Source organism: Centroberyx affinis, unplaced genomic scaffold (assembly GCF_046629955.1).
Source record: "Centroberyx affinis isolate AG114_WGS23_722 - 3 ecotype Tasmania unplaced genomic scaffold, CSIRO-AGI_Caff_v1 ptg003059l_1, whole genome shotgun sequence".
Lineage (NCBI taxonomy): Eukaryota > Metazoa > Chordata > Actinopteri > Beryciformes > Berycidae > Centroberyx > Centroberyx affinis.
Window position 1 is genome coordinate 268,966 of NW_027281146.1, and position 21,464 is coordinate 290,429.

At 41.1% G+C, this 21,464-nt stretch overlaps 1 protein-coding gene across 1 annotated transcript in view; it reads left to right on the forward strand.

The window, feature by feature from the left end:
* Positions 1-20,817, forward strand: part of nkain2 (sodium/potassium transporting ATPase interacting 2) — a gene marked incomplete at its 3' end in the record, with an annotated part of 65,450 nt that extends 44,633 nt beyond the window's left edge. The window contains exons 4-5 of the mRNA XM_071537496.1: positions 7,142-7,342; positions 20,758-20,817. Of these exons, the coding sequence (XP_071393597.1) occupies positions 7,142-7,342; positions 20,758-20,817 (261 nt within the window). The remainder of the gene's footprint in view (positions 1-7,141; positions 7,343-20,757) is intronic.
* Positions 20,818-21,464: the final 647 nt, after the last annotated feature.

Genomic DNA, 21,464 nt, shown 5'->3' on the forward strand with positions numbered 1-21,464 from the left:
ATCACGGCCGTTTTAGTTAATACGTCAACCCTGATTCAGTTAGTTAATGGATCAGCCCTGAATGTGTTGGATCAATGAATGTATTTGTTCAAATCGTGGCATGAAATTACCTTTTTTTCATCAACAGGCCTCAGTGGCTGCAGAATCCTACTAGCAAGGTTTCTCTCAAATTGTAGTAATGAGCTATTACTGGTGATTTGATTTGATTTTTCCTTGTTATATTTTTGTGCGCCAAGACAAGCTTTCAGTTGTTATAATAGAATGATTGAACTGATTGGACACAGATTTTTATTTGTGCTGTAGAACACGGGTGGCAAGCGGGCGGGCAACTTTCTGATTTCTGATCAGGACACACATTACCTTCTGAATGCTTGAATAACCCCCCCTCCCATTACATGCGTGCACACCACACACACACTCACACACACACACACACATACACACTCACATGCACACAACTCCCTAACACCCCCACCCATTCGGAAAGAAGAGAAGTGCTTTAGGCATTATGGGATAAGGCCTCTTCTGACGCCCATGGGAAATCACAGAGAAAGAACGTAGGGAGACGCACTGTGACTGATGATATTGGTGTGAAATAACACACAGAGAGACAGAGGGAGAGAGACAGAGGAAAAGAGATAGAAAAGCGATGGAGACAGAGATAGAGAGAAAGGCAGTTAAGGCAGTTAAACAGACTTGACGTTAGATAGAATGCAGGCTGATTGGCTGTTTGTTAATCTGCCCGCTGGACTGATTGACTGACTAGTTCATTGATTATTATTCTCTGTCAAAATCTATCTTTCTACATGGCTAGGAGGCTGTTTTCTTATACTGTGTGTTTAGAATATGTGTGTGTAGGTAGTGGTGTGTGTGTGTGTGTGTTTGTGTCCAGGGAGCAGGTGCAGAAGCATTCGTGGGGAACGACTGACACTCCCTCCATCCCTCCATCCATCCATCCATCCATCCATCCATCCCATCCTCAATTCCCCACCTCCATCTCCTGGGTATCCGACGGTCCTTGGAAAGACTGAAAACAAATTAAATTATCTCAGTGAAAGTCCTTGAAAATATTTAAATGGTCTTAAATACCGTTATTAGAGGTCTTCATTTTCTGATTGAAATACATAGAGGCCTTGACAGATCACTTGCGTTCGGTGATATCCAGTCGAGGCAGAGTTGGAAAGGAAGATAAACAAAATAAATTAAATGCAATGATATGAATGGGACCTGCAGTAGTGTCAGTTTTATTTTCTTAAATTGTATTACATTACTTGCACTTACAATTGATCACAGTAATCCTTGCATCTGCTTTGATCAACAGAATTGGACAACACAACGCTATTCTTTTCTATTCATTCTATTCAACTATTCATTTCCAAGTTCCCCTTTTCTCATACTGGCCATCTATATTTATAGAACTTTAATTAGCTATCCTTGAAACAAAGCTGTTTTTGCCAGTTTTTTGTCAGGGTTAAATTGGTGTTAAATTGAATTCCAGGCTGCATTAAAAAGGCCGTAAAAGTCTTAAATTTGCCTTTCTGAAACCTGCAGACGCTCTGATCTCTCCCACATCCACACAACAGACCCTGACCTCCTACATCCCTGACTACCAGACCTCAACCATCTACCAGCAGCAGAATGGTCTTCCCTCCCTCCATCCCCCTGGGAGTGGAAGCCGAAGGGAAATAGACAGAGAGAAGGGATATTGAAGGGAAATTGAGAGAGAGAGAAAGAGAGAGAGAGGAGAGAGAGAGAGAGGAGAGAGAGAAAGAGAGAGAGGGGGGGGGGCAGAAAAAAGCAGAGAAAGAGAGATGTGGTTCATTGGAGCGATGCTAGCCCACAGTCAGAGACAAAGACTGGAGAACATGACTGCATGATCCTCAACTAGTACACTGGAAATCACAGACTGTGTGTGTGTGTGTGTGTGTGTGTGTGTGTGAGAGAGAGAGAGAGAGAGAGAGAGTGAAAGAGAGAAGGAGAAGGAGATGAGACATGGAAAGAGGGGAGGAAAGATTTAGAGGGAAGAGGGAGAGAAAGACAGCAGTGGAAATGGAAATGGAGAGATGAAGCTTAGTAATTAGGAAACACACACACACACACACACACACACACGCTTGCATACATATAAATAGACCAAGAGGACCAAATAGAAACAAATGCATTCACACAGCTTTCTTCCCCCCCCCCCCCCCCCCTCTCTCTCTCTCTCTCTCTCCCTCTCTCTCTGTCGCTCTCTCACACACACACAAACACACACACACACACACACACACACAAACACGGTTAGAAATATTAGCAATATTTTTCTTATGAGGTTGCAGCCCAAACGGATCCCATTCATCACCAGACAGATTAATATCTCCAGATTCTATTGGATCTATGGCTCCTCTTGGTGGGTTAAATGCTGTAATGATAAATATATTCTACCATACAAAATCAATACATCAATGCCAGTACACAGTTGGAATTTAATTGTTTTGTATTTCACTGGTGGGTGGGGTGTAATTTAAGTGTTGCCTCCAAGTCTAAACTCTGGATCATTTGTGACGATAAAAGCACAATCTCTAATCACTGGTGCTATACTTATCTCTGGAAAATAGGCCTAATTTCTAATGTGTTTTTTAATATTACATTTTCCCCATCAGTGGTGGTAGAAGCTTGCTGTGGTGGCCCACCGCTGCTGAATGAATACAAAGGAAATAATATGATTTTTCATTTTAGTATCAGTCTGGCTCCCCGCTGTATTGCAGACCTTTTAACCCCCTGTGAGCCAAAGTCCTCACTGGCTTAAAGGAAAAAGGCTTCAACACCTAAAAAAAACACAGCTGTTGGCGATGTACCTTGCAATTCCAGGCCCATTTTGCTGTTTGGTGGTGCAGTTTTCTTATTCCTGTCGATAAGTGGCCAAGTATGTAACGTCACATTGACATATTTCCAGTGCAGCTACAATGGAGTTTACAGTAATAGCAGAAAATGTTTCAGCGATCCAAAACATCCACAGTAAACATCAGGTTTTGCTGTCAGTCCCTCAGAATCAAAGAGCATTTTACACCGAAGTTCAACAATCATACAGGGAGAAATCCATTGTAGAAGAGGCAGAGAGCCCAATTTCTCCATCTACAACCTAGACAGACATTAGCAGAACTGCCGCTGCCACCACTTCCATATTGGCTTCAAAATTCACCCGTGGTTTTGGCCGCTTGACATACAGTAGCCTTAAACTACCATAATGCAATGCAGCGAGAAGACATAATGCATTTGGTAACACTTTACAATAAGGGTACATTAATTAAGGGTTAGTTAATGCTTAATAAGCATTAAATAACCTTTAATTAACAGGTAACTGATGTGTCTGGTAATCATTTACTGATGGTGTTCATGTTAACTATAAGGTATTAATTTATACATTATTTAATAGTCATCTTTATAAACTATTAAATAATGTATAAATTAACACCTTAGTTAACATGAACACCATAAGTAAATTAGTTAACTGTTAATTAAGGGTTAGCTAATGCTTATTAAGCATTAACTAACCCTTATTAAGCATTAACTGATCCTTAACTTGGTGTACCCTTATTGTAAAGTGTTACCATGCATTTTGAGGGGGGCAATAGGGGAACATTTTCTTGACTTAAAAACTCTCATCGTCTTGCTCTTACTACTGGTATTGCTAAGACTATTGCGCTCTCTATCCACACTTATAACACACAGTTGAATGCAACAAGTTTGCGCTTATTCTCTGGGGGATGTTGAAAGGCATTCTGGGAAATGTAGGAAATAGGAGACGAGGCAGGTTGAGGGAAAACGGGTACAACAAAAGTAAATTAGAATACCTCATCACAAAATATCTTGAGCAGACACTAACACTAGAATACACTGAACATCACAGATTGACAGTGTTAGAGGATCTGAGGGTGGAATTTTCCTTCACGGCTGAAGGTGACTGGGTTTTTGCCAACAGGCCCCTGCGGCTCTTTAATGACCTGCCTGAGGAGCTTAGGCTAGAAGAGCCAGTATCATCTCTTAAATCTCTACTTAAAACCTATTTTTATAAACTTGCTTTGATGTGATGTCTTTTATCCTGTTATTTTTACTGTTGTATTGGTTTCTACCCTCTCCTCTCCTTTTTTATCTGGTGTTGTTTCATTTTTAAATGTATTTTATGAGTATGACTGCTTTTATTTGAAAGTTAAAGCACTTTGTCTCCATGTAAAAATGTCATCATAATATATTACCTCATATTATAATATAATATAATAGTAATATCTGCTGGACCTGTGGAGGGGTCAGCCTAAAACAGAGAATGTCCACCGTCAGCACATTGGCCGTTTCTATGGTAACCAGGCTAAGCATGCTGACCTGTAGCTAACACTGAAGTTGTTTGTTTTCAACAAAGCGTCTTATAAATTAATAATGCTTCGTCCTTTTTTCAAGTTCAAGAAAGTTTAAACTGATAATATTTTTTTTTCCAACATCCCCAAATGGCTAGCAAACCTGAATTTGCACAGGCTCATTATTCAGGTTATGTTCCCTTGCCTTTAACTGTTTTCATTGCCTTCACAAAGTGAGAGGATACTACGGAAATAGTTGCAATGTAGCCTACCTTACTTGGTCTAGATGTTTCACTAAATTAAGCTTTTCATTGATGATTACTTTGTGTGTGTGTGTGTGTGTGTGTGTGTGTGTGTGTGTGTGTGTGTGTGTGTCTGCATGTGTGTTTATTTGAGGGGCTCATTAGAAAAATGGTGATAGAGTCTGTACTGCACTAATTATTGTCCCCAAACCATTTAACAACAAGAGAGAAAGAGAGAGAGAGCATGGGAAGAGAGAAGGAGACAGATAGAGAAAGAGAGCAAAGAATGAAAGAGAAAGAAAGAGAGAGAGGGAAAGAGATAGAGAGCGAGAGGGAGATATGAGCGCCAGGGACAGTGAGAGAGACAGACGGAGAGTGATGAGAGAGAGGGAACAAGAGAGAAATTTAGAGAGATTCTACTCATTAAAAAGAGGAGTGCAACAAGGAGAGATGGCATTAATCAGAGCTCTGCGCTAATGAGGCATTTACTCATTACACTGAAATGAAGAGAGAGGCCAAGGAAGAAAAAGAGGGGAGAGAAGGGGAGGGGGGAAAAGGAGAGGGAGACAAAGAAAGAGAGAGGGGGGAAAGAGAGAGCAAAAGGGAGAGAGATCGAGATAGAAATTAATAGAGTGAACAGAGAAAAGGGGACGCAAGAGAGAGAACGATATGGAGGGAGGAGACAAAGTCAAACAGACATAGAGGGAGCCAGATGAAAGAAAGAGGGAGAGACGAAAGAGAGCGATCTACCTCTAAATCACAGTATTATTCTGTTATCATAATAATAGAGCATGGGAATCAGAGAGAGAGAGAGATAAAGAGAGGAGAAAGACGGGTACAACGTCAGCTCTCACTGTAAGAAAACACTATAAGGGAGTATGTATATCTATTTACTGTAATATAAATTATTTAAATGCTGTGTGCAGTGTGGGCGTCTGTGTTTGTGTGAATGCATTAGAGTATGTGGTGGGAGGATAAGAATGAAGAGAGAGTCAGAGTGATTTTACTGAGATGGATAGAAAAACAAAAAGGGGAATAGATAGAAAGAAAGACAGACATAAACCCTTCTCTACTTTGACTCGGGTAAAAGAAGGACAAACTTTCCCTTTTCCTATTGAAAAGTAATGGGATTTCTTACCATAGAACAACACTCATGTGTCCCGCTGCCTTAAAATACATGTTAAATGTTAAAGAGCATTTTTTTCAACTAATGACAAAGTAATGCAGAGCAAAAGTACAAAAGTAAAGACACTGTGCGATGTGTGTGTGGGCTTCTGGATGTGTGTGTGGGCTTATTTGTGTGTTTATCGGTCTGTGCACTTGTGTGTGTGTGTGGTAGCGCATGTTAGCGCATTTGTCTCCTCTGTGGAATGATCTATGCCTCTTCTCGCTAAAGGGAGTCATTAATATGTGCATTATTTAAACCAAGATGACCGTCATAATTGATGTATTGTGCAGCATGCAGGCTGTTGGAATTAAAAGGATTGAAGTCTTCTCTGCATCGCAGCTGCAGTGCAGGGAAGACTCCACCGCTGCCTGTCCTGTCTCCGCTGTAAAGCAGAACTGAAACAACAAAAGTCACGTGTCAGTTTAGTTGTTCCTTGCAACTTCTGGCTAATTTTATGTCTTCTCTGTTCTTCTTACTGTGTTGGACGACCACATCTGAATGAATAAAAAGCAGACAATGTCCCCATATCACTAGAAGAAAAACTCCCTTGGTAATATGTTGCCAGCCACATTACCATTAAAATGTGTCTCTCATTTATGGCTACTGGCTCCAAAGAGTGTCACTCGTAGAAAAGAGTTGTGGGTTTTTCCAGCTCAGGGAGAGACTTGTTCGTATTCTCAGATCAAGACTGTGTTGTCTGAGATCATTTACATTTTAGTTCTGAGTGAACTGATCCTCTCACGGCCCCGCAACACCCAGCCTCTCCCCTCGCCGTCAGGCTTTGACATGATGATACAATACCTTTTTGATGCGAAGAAACCCAAAACCCAACTCGAAACCCGCTCTTTTGCCTCCTTTCCTCCCTCTCATACTTCCTTGCACTCTTCCTCATCCTTCGCTCCATTTCTCCCTCTATCTCTCCCATCCCTCTACCCTTCTATCCCCTCCCTTCCTTTCCTTGTTCTCCTTCTTTTTGTCCCCATCTACCCTTTCCACCTTGTTTCCCTCCCTCTTTCCTCCTCCTCTCTCCCTCCTTTCTTCTCCTCCTCCCTTCCTTTCCTACTTACCCTATATATTTACCCCCATCCTCCTCTTCTCTCTCTCCCTCCCTCTTTCTGTCTCTCTAACCTTGTCCTTACCTCTACCCTGTCTATGTATGATTCAAATCGAATCCAGCCGATCCTAGATCATTGGAATTATAAATCTGAATTCTATTTTTAGTTGAAGCCAAGCCCTCTCCTCAGATTTGTTTTAATTAAGACTTGTTGGAACTTGCCCTGACATCCAGCCTGCCTATGCGTTGCTCCTGGTCTGCCTTATTTCTGAGGGTGTAATTTAATTCTCTGTCTTTCTTTCTTTCTCTCCCTCCTTCTCTCTCTCTCTCTCTGTCTTGCTAGGACTCTGACCTTGTCCTGACGTTCAACCTGTCCATGCATCGCTCCTGGTGGATGGAGAATGGCCCGGGGTGCAGGGTGACACCCGTCACCCCTCCTCCCTCCTGGGCGCCAGAGGACCACCGATATATATCTATATCTGGCTGTCTGATGGATTATCAGTTTATAGAGGTGGCTCACTCCTCGCTGCAGATACTGCTGGCTGTAAGTACATTAATAACTAAATCGGTGCTGTCTAGTAAGCAGTGCGACTTAGTATACATGCTGTTACATCTGCATTACATCTGCATACATGGCTTTAATGCACTACCAACTAATAGAGGTGGCTAGTACCTCACTGTAGGTGCTACTGTAAATATTTAGCAGCTATGATCGAGGATACATTATTTCTATTTGTATTTTTTATTAGTTGAGGGTGCTTTTTTTCACCAGTGTCGACAAATCAGAGAAAAAAGGTTACTCATAGCTTATGTCTTCATGTGATCTTTGTGAGACTTTAAGGAGGCGTGTTACTGAGGGATAGATGAGAGCTGGAGGTAAGTCACAAAGGTTAGAGAAGGTTGCCAAGTTTTTGTAGAATTTGGCAACAGAGGTACGCAAGATATATCTAACCTTCTCTGGTTTCAGGGAAAACTAAATGTCAGTTATCCATTGGAGACGAGAAGGTGAGGAGGCAAGCTTCCATCTGAATGAAATAATTCGCCCAGCAATCAATGTTGCAAATGCCACCAAATCTGCTGCATGATTTGGAAAACTCTTTGGAAACTCTCCAGCGGCTGAAATTTAAAATGGATGGTGGTCAGTGGGCCAAAAAATATACCATTAGGCCTATATATCCTTTCATGTTATATAAACTTATTGACAATTAGTAGTACACCATATTTAATGTACTCTGAAGAGTGCTACAACCATGCCAACCTCTTTGTCTGTATGGGCAGGGAATATGGGACTTCTGTTTCAGGGTATTTAGTAGAAACAACAAAGCATCTATTGTCCATTAAGTTAATAACTCCATACTTCCGCTAATATAGTATAGACCGGATAAGCTGCTTTAGAGACTCTCTCTCTCTCTCTCTCTCTCTCTCTCTCTCTCTTACTTTCTATGGCTGTGTCTCAAGCGGAAGGCAGCTGCCTGCTGCCTTGCTCTCTAGCGAGGCAGTGTCCTTTGGAGGCAGCGTTTTTGCATGAAGTTACCTGTAAAGGTAATCTGGATTAAGACAGACTTCCAAGGCAGCAATCCGTCACGATCTCATGACATCGCCAAATACCGGCAGCTGCCGTTGTCAGTTATACTGCCACCTGTTGGTCATTTGGAATAACTGCTTATATATTTTTTAGTGATAGTATTCAGTATAAATTTGAATTTTATATAGATTTAATAAAATAAAACGTTAATGCTATAACAACCACAATAGTGTAAAGTATTACAGAACATTTACTAACTTAAGTAATACCCAAGAACTACAATTAAATATTTAACATGCAATTCAAATGACGTATCTTCAGCAACTACTAGGTTTACTTTTCAAAACCATTTCATTGCTTAGGCTGCAATATTTTTTTGAAAAACATTTCAAGTACTGATGATTTTTGTACTTTATTTGAACATAAATATATAACCAATAAAAAATAACTACATATCTACATAACAAAACACAATTACACTAATGCAACTATATATAATAGTTATATATACAATAGTTATACAATAATAGTGTTCTTGTACAATATACAATAACTGTACACAAAAGTCGATGGGTGCCATTGATGGATGTCACATCTGCATCAAACCCGCTGGAGAGCCAGAAGCTTGGTCTTATCGGAACAGCAAGCTGTTCCCTTCCATCCAGCTGCAGGCCGTATGTGACCACAGAGCCAAGTCCAGTGATGACTTGTCGGTTTCCCTGGCTCCATGCACGACTCCAGGGTCCTCCGGCACAGTCCCTTGTATCGGCGAGGGGTGTATCCACCACACGGTACCTTCCTTCTGGGTGATGGAGACACCTGGTGACACCTTATAAAAACCCAGTCAGAGGAGTGGCACAACACAAGTTTATTTATTAATTATTTTTCCATATGTGAGTAAAGTATGTGAAAGGATTGCTTGCGATAATCCATTTTAAATAAATACTTACCTGGCTTGACAAGTTCAATGCCCATCATGCTAGAGCTCACTCTGTCTTTGAGCTAGCATTTGGCATGATGAAGACCAGTTGGAGGGCCATCTTCCTCCACGCCCTGGAGGTGGACACCACTTCGTCCCTGATGTTGTCATGGCTTGTACAATTCTGCACATCTGTGTGAGCAATGGGGATGTCCTACCAGTGGAGGACGGAGAACCTGGCGAAGAGGAAGGAGGAGATGGAGAGACAGTCAGTGGCAGTGACCTGAGAGACCAAATTGCTGCTCAGCTGTCTGCCTTGCAGGGCCACGTGGGCGACCATGACTATTTACGTTTTTTTAAATTATAGGAGTAATAGCAGTTGTAATGGTAGTAATAGCAGTTGTAATGGTAGTAATAACAGTAGTAGCAGTAATAGTAGTATCCTAGTAGTAACAGTGGAGGTAGTATAGTTGTAGCAGTAGTAGTAATAGTTTAACATTCAGGCTACTTCTACAACATAATTACTGTCTGTTGAATAACCAGCTGGTAGAATGTAGGGATGGGAATGTTTTCACTACTAAATAACAAAAAGTGCTTTTGTCAGTTCAACTTACTTCCATCCATTCAGGGCGCTGTTTTTTGACCCGTGAAGTCTGGACCAGTCTATAGTCTGGACCTGCATCTGCCGGACCTTAATAAAGGCAGTGGTATCCTCCGTCGACCCTTTGAAATGGTGAAGTTCAATAATGGTTAACCAACGATCAATCAGTGCATTTTAAATAAATAAATAAATAAATATTTATAAACATTTTAGGCTATAACTTACAGGCTTTTAGGCTATAATTCAATGGTCTGCTTAGTAAGCTATCATAATGGATAGGCTAACCTCAAAAAGTCTGTTTTCAGTGAATCCGAAAGTCGGAACAAATTTCTTAAATAAGCATTATACATCAAAAGAGAATGGATATTCAGTGACTAAACTGTCTATTTCTTGGAAGAAAAAAAAAATCTGAGGTTAAAAAAATAACAATAACTTACATTTGTACACGAACTCCGGGCTGTTGCTCGTCATTTGTTTTTTTTCTGTCGGCACAGTGGAGCAGATGCACGGGATTGTGGGATATCTTGATCAACGAAGGATACGTCTATGCTGCCTTCAAAACCTGCCCAGTTGGAGGCAGCATTTTTTGTAAATATTCGATTGAGACATGACTTGATGCCCCCCTGCCTCCGAAGGCTGCCTGATTAGGCAGCATTTTAGCCGTTGGAGACAGAGCCTATGTCTCTTGCTGTCTCTCTAGGCCTCACTGTCTCTATTTCTTTCACACCTAATATTTATCTCTCTATTTCTCTCCATCTCTCTCATACTCTGCCTCTTTATTTCTCCCTCTCCAGCGTTGTCAAACTGACATAATTAGTAGGATCAGAAGAGACCGCAAAGGAATAAAGAAAGAATGAGAAAGAGGGAGACCTGTCATCTTTTCATCCCTCTCTCCTCTGTTGCTCTGTTTATCTGTGTGTGTGTGTGTGTGTGTGTGTGTATACATACATTCACACATGCATGCAGACACACACACAATAAACAAACAAAACCCAGACATTAATGTGACTTCATGCATTATTACACCAACTAAAGAGTGAGGGAGAGAGTATATTTCCCCATATCTCTCTCTCTCTCTCTCTCTCTCTCTCTCTCTGTCTTCCTCACTCGGTCTCTGTGTCTCTCTCACTCGCTCTCTTCTCATGCTTTCTCTGTCTCTCTCTGTCAATCGATAGTGATACTTATAGTGTGGCTGAGTGCCAAGCCACCACATAGCTGTACCACTGTCTCGCTGTAATTGGTGTGTGGAAACAGTGTCATGCTCCATGAGCACACACTCAACAGACTGACTGGTTCGCTGGCTGGCTGGTTTACTGTAATTGGTGGAAACACTGTCATGGTCCTTAAGAATATACAGTACATTCAACCAAATGACTGACTGACTGGCTAAGTGACTAGATTATGGCTTTGTTTGGTTAGGATGTAAACTGACTAACTGTGTCACTGACTGGCTTACTGGTTGCCTGGCTTGTTTACTGGTCAGCTGGCTGGTTCACTGTCCAAACAACTGATGCTGGATTGTAGAAAAAGGGGAGAAAAAACAGTGTGCAGTGAGGCTGAGCTTGTCCAGAAATCAAGATACTCTCATATGGCAAGGATAAAAAAAAAGTCTCTGTCAGTGTCTTGTGTCAAGATGAGGTTAAGTCAGGACAAGTGTGTGGAAGTCAAAATAGCCGCTCATGCATTTCAACCAGATCTTCAGCATGGTGCCTGATTCCGGGCCATGCCATTGTTCCGACGCCCCATTATTCCGAAACCCCAGTAGTCCGAAAACTCCATGCCTGGCTCCATCCACAACCATGGCTTCTGACAGACCGTAAGCTTGCTCTAACCCTAACCTCAGTGACCCCATGCCTTAACCCAACCACCTCCGGGATAACGGGCTGTCGGACAAATGGGCTTTCGGTCCAATTTGGGTGGACATTTTTCGGACTATTGGGGTTTCGGAATAATGGGCCGTCGTAACAATGGACAGTCCACCCCGATTCACTGGCTGTCTGCCTGATTTACTCTCTGGTTTACTGACTTACTGGTTTATGGTTAACTAATTGACTGCTGGATGACCAGCTGGCAAAGTGACAATCTGACTGTTGAGTGAGTGACTGGTTTATCAAATTATAGGTTTGTTTGCTGGGTTAATTGACTGTCTGGCTGACTAAAACTCAAAATGTCAAGGTATTCCTTTAATAATAAGTGCAAGGAAAGAACTAAGCTGAAACAGTGCATAACTACTTCTCTAAGGATTTTCTCACAAAAGACGGAATAGGTTAATAATTTTGCCAGTATTTTACTTGAATTTAGCACAATGGGGGAATGCATAAGTAAGGCTCCTCTGATCATAGGCTTTTCCCAGCTGTTATCTCCCTGCTAACAGCACAGAGAGTGATGCAATTCTGTATTACATCATATTTCAGAACAAAAATCATCTAATATATCATGTCAGGGCCTAATGCGTATCTATTTGGGGTGCTTACTTGATATGAGAACCTGTGAGGCTCATAATGCAACAGAAGATATAGTCATTCAATTAAAGAGATCAAACAGTCTCATAATTTAGGTTCAATTAATCTATATTAACTGCTGGTAGTGGTTGAAATAAAACAAGTCAAATTAGCCACAGAGAAGGGAAGATAGAAGTGCAGCAGAGAACAGAACAAAACATAATAGGAGAGGAAGTTCCCTAAGGGAGTTTTCCTCAAACCTTTATCCCTGCACACAGCCTTGCTTTGACGCAAAAAAGTAATTACTGATAGAAGTCTGTGTGTCAGCAAGATGGCTGTAGTTTTCATGGTAACAACCAGATAGGAGACCTATACTCAATGAAAGAGGCCTAGGTTCAATTCATTTTTAATTCATTGAGGTCTTAAAGTAAAACCAACATGGGATTGATGATAGACTGTAGATCATTATGGATAAAAGGGAAAAACAAAATTGCTTCAAAACTCATTAGCATATGAAATGCTGTTTCTATTTACATTTTCATTGAATGAATTGAAAGTGAATTGACCACAGCCCTGAAAGACAATGATATGAAAATTTAATGTTCACTGGAGCAGCACTGGGACCAGAACACTTTTCATAACTGTTGTTATTCAAAGATGAAGGAAAGAAAACAGAGAGAAAGAGCCACACATGTGAAGTGAATGTCAATCAGCTAGAGCAACCTCTCTGTGTTAAAGTATTAATCCCATGTTTGCCAAACAAGTAAAACCTCTTCAAAAATCTCCAATCTTCCACACTCACTTGCACCATTTGACATCCCCAAATCAATTAAGAATGCTTGCAAGCCGGCATGCTAAATGGCTGCTGTAAAATGGTCGCATATTAGAGCTGTGACATCATGTGAAAGCAAACAAAACTTTGAGGGTGACCAAGGTTGACGCAATTAATTTGTAATACATTTGTTTTGCTGCAAACTGTGTGCAGAGTTCTATGCAATAAACCCACGGCTCAAATGTGAGATGAAACTGATGTGACATGATTATCGAGTGTAGGATTACGACAGTTTTTTGTTGCAACTCTGACTCTGACAAAATGTTTTCATCACAAATAAGTCACAGAGAGTTAGCAAAAACTGGGGGGAAACATTTGTTTGAGTTTATGCAAGCATCATTAACGCATAAGTAGAATTAATGCAGTGAATGTGACACTTTCATTACAACACAATACATCTGCAATGGAATGATGCAGCGGTAATGGATTCTCTCATTTGAGATGAATAGATTTTCATCAGAGAGTAATGCATTCAACACACCAAGCGAGATTTTGGCCCAAGATTGCCAGACAGACAGACAGTGACAGTGCGATTAGTTCTGGGACTAAGGAACCAGCAGTGCGACAGGCCAGAATTCTTTGTGGACCGAGAGAACATGCTGATCTTTTGAAACTCTGGCCGTATATCAACCCATGAGCTGATTTACTATCACAATTTATAGACCTTGAGAGCGATGAGGAAGATGATGCAGTGCTGTCAGCATTTTCCAAAATGCAGTCCCGCTAAGCGGAATACCTTCCTCCCCGCACTCCTGCATAACTGGTTGACTGACCTGTAGATGCCTCACCCAATTACGCTCCCCTGGCATCTGTCCTCGCCTGTCTGAACACCTCAGCCAGCCTTTCAGCATTGCACTAATTTCACCCCAAACTCCTTGTCTAACTTTCATGTGTTTCCAGAATCGTTGCTGTACACCCAGAGAGCATGTGGGACTTGGTTAGTGTAGGCGGAAGTTGGGATGATGAGCTGGTTATTCTTCAGTTGAATGCTTTGGCCTGGCCCCACGGCAAACCGGCCCAGATACTTTGATGGGTTTGTTGATCCTGGGCTCAATGTAATCCGTAAGACCACAGACCATTTGATCGAGTAAAGCACAAATATGCTGATACTATAGATCATTGGAGAAGGATAAAGTCTGGAGCAAACAGATAAACTTTGCACATTTATTGTGCAAATGCAATGACTAACGTTGGCTGTGTCTTTCTCCATATCAGCTGTCAATGATTGATTGGCAATGTTCATATGAGCTGAAGCATGCTGATCTCCATCTTTATACTGTAGATCATTGCTCTGGTAAAATTAAATACCACCTGCTCAAAATCTTACTTGAGTAATTGCATTGAAGTATTTGCTAATAAATCTAATTATGTTTCAAAACTAAAAATATATGTGTATATGAGGGTTTCATTTCAGTGCTTGAAGGGATTCACTCCTCTGCATTAACGGTTAAGATAAAGGCATTAATAGTCTACTTCTGCTAGCTTTAATTGTTTGATTTTACAGTGGAGTGACTTGAATTTTGAAAGTGCATTGTTTTCACAAACTTATTGCATGTTCTGTATGCAAACCTTTTTCTCCTATCTATTTTAAAAACTAAATCCCCTTAATTACTGCTAACTCAGACAAATTGCCATGACACATTTCCATAAAGAGAAATGGTGAAGCTGCACAAGAGCTGTGATTTCTAAGGAAGGATTGATCAATTGGTGTTCAAAGGGAGGGGTTTAGCAATAAGTTCATTAGCCACAGTAATGTACCAGATAGGTGTAGTGTAGTAGAAAGTAGGATAGCGTAGCAAGGAGATGATCAAGTAAAATACAAGTTCTAAAATGTACTGAAGTGCTGTGTACTTAGTTGTTCTGTACCTATGAGTCACTTTGCACCGCCTCTGGCTGTGATCTTGGCTTTTGACCGAACAGACTTGAGTATGGCAGTGGCCATGTTAGGAAAAACTGCAGTGCATGTGCTGTTCAACATGATGTATTACATTCATCAAGGCAGCAGTATGTCTCTGTGAGCTGTTTTTAATGGATTTTTGAAAACAATGGGAGCCTGTGACTTCTGGGAGGTTTAGTAGGGCAAACCTGCAGTTAAACAGAGAGGAGTAGCTTCTGACTGTGGCAAATTCATCAGTGGGTTTTCATAGGTAATAATGGTGATAGGAAACAAAGTAATGTTCCACTGGTGTTACTGGTGTTAATCATTTAAGCTGTCACCACTGGAAAATTAGGATAGATAGATAGATAGATAGATAGATAGATAGATAGATAGATAGATAGATAGATAGATAGATAGATAGATAGATAGATAGATAGATTCTGTTAGAAAACAGGCAACAATGTGATGACAGCTTGGTCAAATTCTTTGGCACATAATGACACATGGCCTAATTACTGACAAACACAGCATTCATAAGCAATGAGTTGATTTACTGAGCATGGTCTGATTCACAAACAAATGATCCTGTTTGTTTGTACATTCCTTCATTTGCTGATTCGCTTATTCATTCATTCATTCATTTAACCTTTATTATTATTATAACACACTGAGAGAAGGAATGTGTACCCTGCGTAGAGCTTAAATAGAAACATTGCTTTAAATAATAGAGAAAAATACCATATGTTAGTATTGAAAAAATCAAATATTCCATGAATTATACACTCACTGACCACTTTATTAGGAACACCTGTACACCTGTTTATTCATGCAGTTGTCCAATCAGCCGATCATGTGGCAGCAGTGCAATGTATAAGATCATGCAGGTACAGGTCAGCAGCTTCAGTTCATGTTCACATCAAACATCAGAATGGGGAAAAAATTTGATCTCAGTGACTTTGACCGTGGCATGGTTGTTGGTGCCAGACGGGCTGGTTTGAGTATTTCTGAAACTGCTGATCTCCTGGGATTTTCACACTCAACAGTCTCTAGAGTTTACACAGAATGATGCGAAAAACAAAAAACATCCAGTGAGCGGCGGTTCTGTGGACAGAAACGCCTTGTTGATGAGAGAGGTCAGAGGAGAATGGCCAGACTGGTTGGAGCTAACAGAAAGGCGACAGTAACTCTGATAACCTCTTTACAACTGTGGTGAGCAGAAAGGCATCTCAGAATGTGGAACACGTCGAACTTTGAGGCGGATGGGCTACAACAGCAGAAGACCACATCGGGTTCTACTCTTGCCAGCCAAGAACAGAAATCTGAGGTTGCAGTGGGCACAGGCTCACCAAAACTGGACAGTTGAAGATTGGAAAAATGTAGCCTGGTCTGATGAATCTCGTTTTCTGCTGCAACGCGCAGATGGTAAGGTCAGAATTTGGCGTCAACAGCATGAATCCATGGACCCAACCTGTCTTATGTCAACAGTTCAGGCTGGTGGTGGTGGTGTAATGGTGTAGGTAATGTTTTCTTGGCACACTTTGGGCCCCTTAATACCAATACCAAAGCAAAACTAATCTCAAACTGGTTTCATGAACATGACAATGAGTTCAGTGTACTTCAATGGCCTTCCCAGTCACCAGATCTGAATCCAATAGAGCACCTTTGGGATGTGGTAGAACGGGAGATTCGCAGCATGAATCTGCAGCTGACAAATCTGAAGAAATTATGTGATGCAATCATGTCAACATGGACCAGAATCTCAAAGGAATGTTTTCAACATCTTGTGGAATCCGTGCCACGAAGAATTGAGGCTGTTCTGAGAGCAAAGGGAGGCCCTACCCAGTATTAGTATGGTGTTCCTAATAAAGTGCTCGGTGAGTGTATATGCTATGTATAATCATAGAGATGTGAAGACAAAGAACAGTACAGAGTGCAGCAGAGCAGCAACACCCAGAGACATTAGAAATAACATAAATGTTAAACCAGGAGATTTGCATGAGCTACTGAGCTAAGCTGTGAGAGTGGGATGAGTGCATGGTGTCACCTGAAGAGAGGGGTGGAGAGGTCTTCTTTTCTGCCAAGGAAAGCTACTTCAAAATAGGAGGTCTAATATATTACTTTCACCTGCTGTATAAAGTCATTTTCACAAATACATGAAATGATGATGATGTAAACGAGGGATGTTGGTCATTCATAGGCATGTAACAGTATGTTGTGCCGCTATACTGGGTATTGTGATACAAAAAGGTGAAAATATGCAACGTGGAGCCAAAGACTGTAATGTGATAACAGATAGGTGTAACCAGATCTTATTAACTACACCTAGGCAAGCAAGTCTTTGTCCATCTTATGCATTAAATTCCTAAATAAAGCAAAGACCCAATTCTTAACATCATATAGGCTAATTTGTTTCAAATTCAGTTTCATTTCTGATTTTGTGATGATATCTTATCATGATGTCAGATATTGAATCATATCACCAGCTTAACTTACAAAATAACAAAACATATGCCATTTGCTGAGCTCTTTTATCCAAAGCCACTCATAGTACCTTAAGTGTGTACATTTTTAAAGTAAGTAAATGAAAGCCATAACCTTGGCAGTGTTAGTGTCTCACTCGGCCCACTGTGCAACACAGCCTCAAGACCTTGGGTTGACTGGAAAAACTTTACTATCACCATCCTTCCTGCTCTTTCCACCTACACATAAAACCCAGACGAATACAAGGCGCATTTCAGGCGCATTCTCTGGGGGTTGTCAAAAGGCATTCTGGGAAATGTAGGAAATCATTAACTGAAGTAGTAAACAAGGCAGGTTGAGGTAAAGGCAAATGACAATACTTCATCACAAAATAACTCTTAGAATGCATACAACAGTGTAAGAATATATGAGGCTGGGATTTTCCTTTAAAGCCACACAAATTTTAGACACATCCACATCTAATCTTGAAGATTTTGACAGATGGCAAATAAGCTTTTGGGAACCTTTTGAACCCACTTTAACACAGAATCTGTTTTACTCTAGTGTCCAAACTGTGTTTCTGAACAGAATATATTCCAAATATCACTGTAGGCACCAAACTTACTCAGACCATGAAATCCAGCTGTAAACAAGATAAGGTGCAAACACGTCACAGCATCACAGCTAATATTGGTGCACCCCAGCTATCTTATTTGGGTTTCTTCGGCCGGATAAGAGATAATCCGGTTTATTGTAAACAGGATATTATGTTTATATGCAGCAACACACAAAAAAAGAATAATTGAGTATCCAGAATATTAACAGGATATTGATGTGAATGGAAACACACTCTGCCACAGCTGATGAAATGTTCTCTACTGCAGGACTACAAGCCTTGATGAGTAGCATGAAACTCCACCCAAAAGTCATTTTCACAAGCCTGCATTCCCTCACAACAACATTTCTTGGCAAGGCAGAAATCCTACTATAAAATGAGGAAAACTCTGTCTGTCTGTCTGTCTGTCTGTCTGTCTGTCTGTCTGTCTGTCTGTCTGCATCCATTTTGATCCTCAATGGGTTGGCCAATCAATCTGAAACTGCACATGGGCATTGAGCATTGGCATAGGCAGGACTGAAAAGCTGATTTTTCCATTTTCCCAAATTTACGCTGTTATGCGCATTTTTGGCAAGTCTGCACGTAGTTGTGGCGCACGCATCCCCGGGTATGGACTAGTGTCTCTGAATCAGCATTTAGTCCATGTGACAGTAAAACTCTCCATTACAACCAATACTAATGAAATTCTTTAAACAGCATTGAGACTGTGTAACATTGAAAGTCTCCATTAAAACAGAGTAATTATTGTGGGGCTGTGGCGGCACAGGGTGGCTTTCACGATTTAATAGCAGGAGAAACACAGAAATGCTTTAGGCCATCTTATGCACTCTCAGGAAAAAGAAGATATCCAAATTGATTTTCTCATAGCTGTTGATCCCCGTCCTGATACTGGCAGCATTGTCTACTTCCAGCACTTATGTATAGATATGTTTTTTATGTTGGGTACAGCGTAAAGTACATTTATTCCCAGTAGAACAAAGCACTATATTTATATGACTCATCTACTAGTTAGAGAGGAGAGAGGGAGAAAGAACGAGAAAGAGGACATGAGAGAAAGAGAGGGAGAGGGAAATAGAGAGAGAAAGAGAGAGAGAGAGAGAGTAGGGCGAGAGAATGAGAAAAGGAGAGAGAGTACGAGAGGAGGAGGGAAGAGAAGAGCTTTGGGAGCTGAACATTATTTAGACTAAATGAGGTCGAGACCTTGAGATATACACTGAATCTCAAATGTGGTTGCTCACATTTGCAGCTCTCTGTGTGTGTTTATGTGTGTGTGTGTGTGTGTGTGTGTGTGTGTGTGTGTGTGTGTGTGTGTGTGCGTGTGTGTGTGTTTGAGTGCGTTGGCATGGGCCTGTGCAGTCAATAGAATACCAACTAAGTCAATATCATTTTTCCTACAGCTAAGCCTTATTTGAGCAATAAGGCTTTTATTCAGAGTAATATGTTGGTTTACCGCCTCATCACACAAACACTCTCTCCCTCTTCTATTTCTCTCTCTCTCTCTCTCTCTCTCTCTCTCTCTCTCTCTGTCCCAGTCTCTCTCCCTCTCTCTTCTCCTCTGTCATTGAGGGGTAATGAGGTCACTCACGCGGCAGCCTTACGTTGACCCCGGCTTCCTGCATCTCTGCTCCAATCAACAGGCTCCTATCTGTCGCCTTGGAAACCAACAGCCAATGACAGAGCAGATAAGAGAGCAGAGGTGTTCTGTGGGTGGGGTGTGGACTGCTATATCATTGCCCGAAGAGACGCTCGCACACACGCACACACACAAAACTGTTAAGATGTTCTGTGTCAACTTTAAATGCTTAAATATAAAGAATTAAATCATCTGGTGCTCATCTCCTAGACAATATGTACAGCCATTATTGTTTTCAGGTTTGTGATTTGTGACCGTGAAGTACAACAGTGTGAGGTACATGTCTATGTGTGATTGGTTACAAGCCCGGCACAACAAAGCAAAGCGCTGCCAGAGCGCATGGTGCGAGGTTTTCATCTGACGGAGCAATAAGTACGGAACTATCTGCCTTGACAATCGTAATGCCATAGCAATAGGGAAGCTGAAAATTCAATTTCAGTGATCACTATCTCACTGATGTTTGCCCACTGTGCCATGATGGAGAGACAGCTGTAACAATTCTCTTTTCAGTTGTAAGGTTTTGAAATGTTTTATTAAAGCGGTGTCAGTACAGCTTTAACACCAAGAAAGTTTAGGCTAACCTTGTGGTTGTCATTGAAGATGCAAGAGGCTTAGGTGTGTGTGTATGTGTCTGTCTTTCTGTGTGTGTGTGTGTGTGTGTGTGTGTGTGTGTGTGTGTGTGTGTGTGTGCACGTGCCCATTAATTCAGCTGCTCTATTTTGGAGCAATATACCACAGCGCTGTTCTGCTCCACTTACACTAACACCTGTTTCTCTCTGTCTGTTGCATCTATTGTTTTGTACCTCTTTAATCACAATCTATCTATCTATCATCTATCTATCTATCTATCTATCTATCTATCTATCTATCTATCTATCTGTCTATCTATCTTTTTCTTTATTATATCTGATATGGTATATGATAAATGGTATGATTTGTCCTTCTGCCTATGTCTATGCCTCTATCTGTCTTTCATACTGTTTCTCTATTCAATTTAACATAAAACACTAATGTCTCTCTCTCTCTCTCTTTCTCTCTCCCCTCTTTCTCTAGTTGGTGGGGTTTATCTATGCCTGCTACGTTGTCAAGCTCATTTCAGAAGAAGAGACAGCTGTGAGTATGCACAGTCACACACACAGCCACACACCAGCACACATCCATATACACACACGTGCACACATACTGCCGCTGACCTAAAAAGAAAAAAAAAAAAATCCACATTCATTACTTAAAATTTCAAAAGAAGTGTCAATCAATTTGGAGTATTCTTTGGAAGCAACATTAAGTTCCTGGTAGTAAAAACGGACTCACTGGAGGCTTAAACATGTTAGGCTGCTTAATGTTAGAAGGCATGTAGGAAGCTTTGGATGGATAGTGTTTCTGAGTCAGATGGATGGAGTAAACACAGAGATATGAAAATGTACACACTCCCCCTATTTCCTCTCTTCTTCCCCTTTCCCTTTCTCTCACTGCCGTTATCCCTCCCTCTTGGCTACATATGGGTTGTCCATTTATGTATTGTCTCTTTAACAAAGTAGCAGGTTTGAACGAAGCCATCTTGGACCGATGGTTTTTATTGACACCTAGGGAGAATCCAGAACAGGACTCTTGCAGCCTCTAACTTTTGGAGCCAGGCTCGTTAACACGTACGATAACACAAAAAGAGAGAGAGAGGCAGGGAGGAGAGATGGAGACAGAGAGGCCAGAGAGCCAGATGGAGCCGTAAACATGTTAGATCAAAGTAGTTTGTCTCACATTCT